Source organism: Clupea harengus, chromosome 17 (genome assembly GCF_900700415.2).
Source record: "Clupea harengus chromosome 17, Ch_v2.0.2, whole genome shotgun sequence".
Taxonomy (NCBI): domain Eukaryota; kingdom Metazoa; phylum Chordata; class Actinopteri; order Clupeiformes; family Clupeidae; genus Clupea; species Clupea harengus.
In genome coordinates this window covers 5,981,722-5,986,721 of record NC_045168.1, presented here as the reverse complement: position 1 = coordinate 5,986,721, position 5,000 = coordinate 5,981,722, and the positions used below count along the sequence as shown (strand labels likewise).

The 5,000-nt window shown below is 47.1% G+C and overlaps 1 protein-coding gene across 1 annotated transcript in view; it reads left to right on the top strand.

Moving 5' to 3' along the window:
* Positions 1 to 5,000, top strand: part of ctnnd2a (catenin (cadherin-associated protein), delta 2a) — a 308,508-nt gene that overhangs the window by 84,611 nt on the left and 218,897 nt on the right. Inside the window, 1 exon segment of the mRNA XM_031583814.2 lies at positions 317 to 429. Within this exon segment, the coding sequence (XP_031439674.1) occupies positions 317 to 429 (113 nt within the window).

Genomic DNA, 5,000 nt, shown 5'->3' with positions numbered 1-5,000 from the left:
AGACATGTCATGTTCCATATATAGTTACGCAATCAGCATGAAATAAACATGCTAGGCTTACAAGGAAAGCAAAGTGGCTGCCCTTGTCATTTATTAGAGTATATTTATGCATATCAGTTGATACAATTTTGTGTGTGTGTGTGTGTCTGTGTGTGTGTGTGTGTGTGTGTGTGTGTGTGTGCATGCTGGTGAGTGTAATGGTCTGTCTTGGTTGTCTGGGTTGTGTAACACTGGACACTGGTGTGTGTAAGAATGTCTTTGTGTAACGCTGGATGCTACTGTGTGCCTTCATCTTCCTCTTCCTCTTCCTCTGCAGGAGCTGCAGTTTGAGCGCTTGACTCGTGAGCTGGAGGCCGAGAGACAGATCGTCGCCACACAACTGGAGAGATGCAAACTGGGATCTGAGACCGCAAGCATGAGCAACATCAGGTGAGGCGCAGAGAGCTGCAGATTTTCACTGTGTGTGTGTGTGTCTGCACGTTCGGATGTATCTGTGTGTGCATGTGTGTGTGTGTGTCTGCACATTCGGGTGTATCTGTGTGTCTGTGTGTATGGGTTTGTCTGTCTGTCTGAGTGCATTCGCATAATAATCTTTTTTTGCTCTTTCTGAGGTGCGGTTCAGTATGTCCTTTTGCAATGCACAGAATGCTGCTGTTTTTCAAATGGCTTACAAGGATTCACTGTGTGTGTGTGTGTGTGTGTTTGGAAGGGGGGTCAGAATGTGTGTGTCAGTGAACTTCTCTGAGAAGGCACCTGAGGTAGCCTGTGTATGTTTCCACATGAAAGGAGCAGGTCCTGTCTATTCCCTCTCTCTCTCTCTATTTCTCTCTCTCCCTCTCTCTCTCACAACCCCCATCCCTCTCTCCCTCCCTGTCCCCCACTCTCTCTCTCTGCCTCTGTCTCTGCCTAGCAGTGGCTCAGGGAATCAAACGCATGAGAGAACAGCACCTGGGTCCCCATGCTTACACTGCTGAAGACAGTCACACACACATGCTGGCACATACACATGCATGCACACTCGTGCACACACATACACATACACACACATACGCATACACATACACATACACACACGCACGCACGCACACACACACACACACACACATACATACATACACACACGTGCACTTGTCCACACACATGCATGCCCACTTGCGCACACACGTGCACACACACACACACACACGTGCTCATACAAATGTGTAGACACACAGACACCTTAATACACACCTCACATGCTTTGAAAAATAGACGGCGCACAGTCCCCAGTATACACGCACCCCCTACACACACATGCATACACCTCACCAAAGTACAAAAACAATGATACAAGACCCACACACACACACACCCACACACATGCATGCCCACTCGTGCTCACACACACACACACACACACACATTGTACCACTGTGACTGCTGTAGTCACACTGATTGTATGAAGTAATATCTGCAGTTTTACTATTAACGTTGACATGTCTTCTTTATGAGAAGAGACAAGAACGGGTCAGTCAGAGTGTACCTTGTTTTTTAAAGAGATCTCCCTGCAAGGTCAATCAAATACAATAACCTCCTTAAGTACTTCCCATATATTCCTTCTTGTGCCAAAAGTTGCTAATTATGCATCACAATTACTTCCGTGACCTTGCCGGCACCAGAAGGGCCTGTAAATTGTTTCCCGTGCTGCTAAGATCAGCCTTTAGTGTGTGTGTGTGTGTGTGTGTGTGTGTGTGTGTGTGTGTGTGTGTGTGTGTGTGTGTGTGTGTGTGTGTGTGTGTGTGTGTGTGTGTGTGTATAGGGAAGGGAAAATGTCACTGTCTCCAGTGCCTGTTAATTAGTTCCTGAATGCTGAAGGCTTTGAACTTGAACCGTTCACTGACTGAATTTAAATGCCCACCCCATAGACACACAAACACACACACACACCACACGCCTTCCGTCAGAGACTGTGAGGTTCCTAGTGTGATTCTGGGCTGTTTGACTGATGAGATTAATAATATTTAAACTGACCAAAGTGAAAAGTGAACTGTGTATTTGTGTGTGTGTGTGTGTGTGTGTGTGTGTGTGTGTGTGTGTGTGTGTGTGTGTGTGTGTGTGTGTGTGTGTGTGTGTGTGTGTGTGTGTGTGTGTGAGAGTCTGTTGGGGTGGGGGGTGGGGGGTGGGGGTGCCCATTGGTATGTCACCTAGAATAAAGACATGATGTGTTGGGACTCCCTGATCGTTATCAGTGTGTGTTCAGTCTCTCTCATAACCCCTGTGAAGGCGTAGATGATGATGATGATGATGATGATGATGATGATGATGCGTGCCTGGTGATTTGGAGGAGGAAGAGCCTTGCGGTCGCAGGCAGAATGAATGGATAATGCTGAAATAAAGTCTGAAGTGTGTCTGCAGGCCAGCTGATTCTCCATGGAGAATGTGATTGGCTGTTGATTCATTCTTCTCATCTACAACAACTTTGCAACCCCACAACCACACAATCCCCTCAGACTTTGCTACAATTTGACACTTTTTTAGGTATGGTTTTATAGGCAACTAGTTTTGGTACCATCCTCAAATTAATTTTGATAGCATATGCTCATGTGAAGGACAGATACACGCCTGTGTCTTTCCCACTAGCCATCCAGGATATGCACTATGTAGTTCTGTGTTTCCTGGCTGAAATACCTTGCAAAATGGAAGAATAGCTTTCACAGCATGACATTGCCAGCTATACTGCCAAAAGACAACAGTTAGTGTGTTGGCAAGCTTCTATCAGTGTCAACTAGGCTGTTGGTGGTGTTTGCAAGGTTTTTGCATGCCTTTTAGGTAGTTAGCGTGCTAGTTTTGGAACAGAACTCCTTATTGCTCCTTAAGTCTTATTCTAGTGCTATCTCTTTCTCTATCTCACTCCCTCTTTCTATGTATATCTCTATATGTTTGTCTCTCTTAGATCTTCACTTTCCTGCTCTCTGTGTGTGTGTCTTTTTCATCATCATCTCTCTCTCTATCTCTGTGTCTTTCGCTCTCTCTCTCTCTCTCTCTCTCTCTCTCTCTATCTCTCTCTTGCTCTCTCTCTATATATCTCTCTTGCTCTTTCTCCATCTCTCTCTTGCTTTCTCTCTCTCTTTCTCTCTATATCTCTCTCTTGCTCTCTCTATCTCTTTCTCTCTATCTCTCTCTTGTTCTCTCTCTCTCTCTGCCTTTCTCTGTCTCTTACTCTTTCTCTCTTGCTCTCTCTCTCTTTCTCTCTATCTCTCTCTTGCTCTCTCTCTCTTTCTCTTTCTCTCTGCCTTTCTCTGTTTCTTCCTCCTCCCCTCCCTCCGCGTTTCTTTGAAAAATGCTTCCTCATGCCTTCTCTGGATGTTATTGTGTCGTAACTGTGTTCCTGATTGTAATTGCCCTGAACCCTAGAACAAAAGAGCTCAGCATTCATATTAAACAATAGAACTCCTCCCAAAGCAGAAGAGAAACACACAGACACAGGCTCCAGGGCTTGGCATTTTACCGCTCCTCCAAAGCTGCTGTATTCAGCTCCTTCGCTTAGCGAGGGACTGAGGGAGTTTGAGGTCAAGGTTTGGGTCAGTGTCTGGCTGGCAGGGGCTTCGGGGTAGCTCACCTGAAGGCGTCTCGCTGCCGGGGAGCGGAGGAGGACAGGGAACAAGGTGTCAGGAAATGAGGTGGATCTCGGGTGGAGGTGTCAGGTAGTCGTACACCTCGCTCCGGCTCTGACACCATGACATGAGTCTCTGGTGAGCCCAGCGGTTTTCAGGGAGCTCGGCTAGATTTGATGAACAGCTTCCCAAGCAAAGGATTATATTCTGGTTTCTAAAAAGAAACTTAAGTCTGTTTGTAAGAGTGCCTTGAGTCCATATTATATTAGTGCATATGATATGATTTTCAGTCTGAGTGGCGTTAGTTACAATTTCCTTTTACAATGGAGAAACAGCAGGCATTGGAGTGAAAATAAATCTAGCCTCTTTTTGTTTGTTTTTGCCTATTTTTTTTTTTCGCCCTCAGAGTGCTAAAAATACTGTGCAGACAGGCCGAGTTGGGCTCTTTGGGAGCCACACACTGGGTTAAGCCCACTGGCACTGCTCAGTGCCCACAGGCTGTGATGCCTAACCACATCGGAGTCAGGAACGCTGAGATGGGCATGTTGCACTCTACTTTTAGATGGATGTGGGCCTGGCGTGGTGCTGATCTGGTTGAAACTTGCCCGTTCAGGGCCAGGTTAGGCCAAGATCCACTCCTGATGTGGCGCAGATGTGGTATAAACATGCCGGTTAAGGTCCAGGTTAGGCGCTGGTATTTGCATTGGGGTTCATGTTCACAGGCCTTGGCTATTTGCATTGGGGTTCATGTTCACAGGCCTTAGCTATTTGCATTGGGATGTTATATGTCGTGGCTGCTGGCCGCTCTGAGAGAGCTGAGGGCGGAGCACATCTGGCCTTGGTGTGCTGTGGAGCTAATGGACCCATCCCAGCGTCATCTGCAGGCTCCCTTAAAAATCCCTCACCTCTCCAGCGGGGGTGGACGTAAATGCACCCTGCATGGGTGTCTGCCTTTAGTGCCTGCCCCTATGCCCTGTATCTGGTCACGCTCCTGCCCTGGCGTGACGGTGTTTGCCGCAAGCTCATCTTTCCAGAGCTGCCTGTGGTGTAGCCACGCTCTGGACCCGATCTGCGCCACATTCGTCTGGTTGGTGTGATGTCATATCTGGTAGTGGCTTGGCAACGCGGCAAAAAAAAAAAAAAAGCTGTCAACCTGGCAACCGGTCTCATGAAGCTGTTTTTTTTTTTTAGACAAAGTTTTCTTGCAGATAATTATTTAGCGTAGAAGGAAATGTCAAACCCTGATTTTGACAGCTCTTTCTTTTCAACGAGTTGCATTGCAACGCGATCGCGCAACGTCACTTCCGGTTAGTCACCGAGCAGACAAATCCGTCCCAGAAGCCTCAGCTATCACGTTAGACAGCCCTAATAACATGATTACCACCTACCCGCTGATGGTGTCAGTCA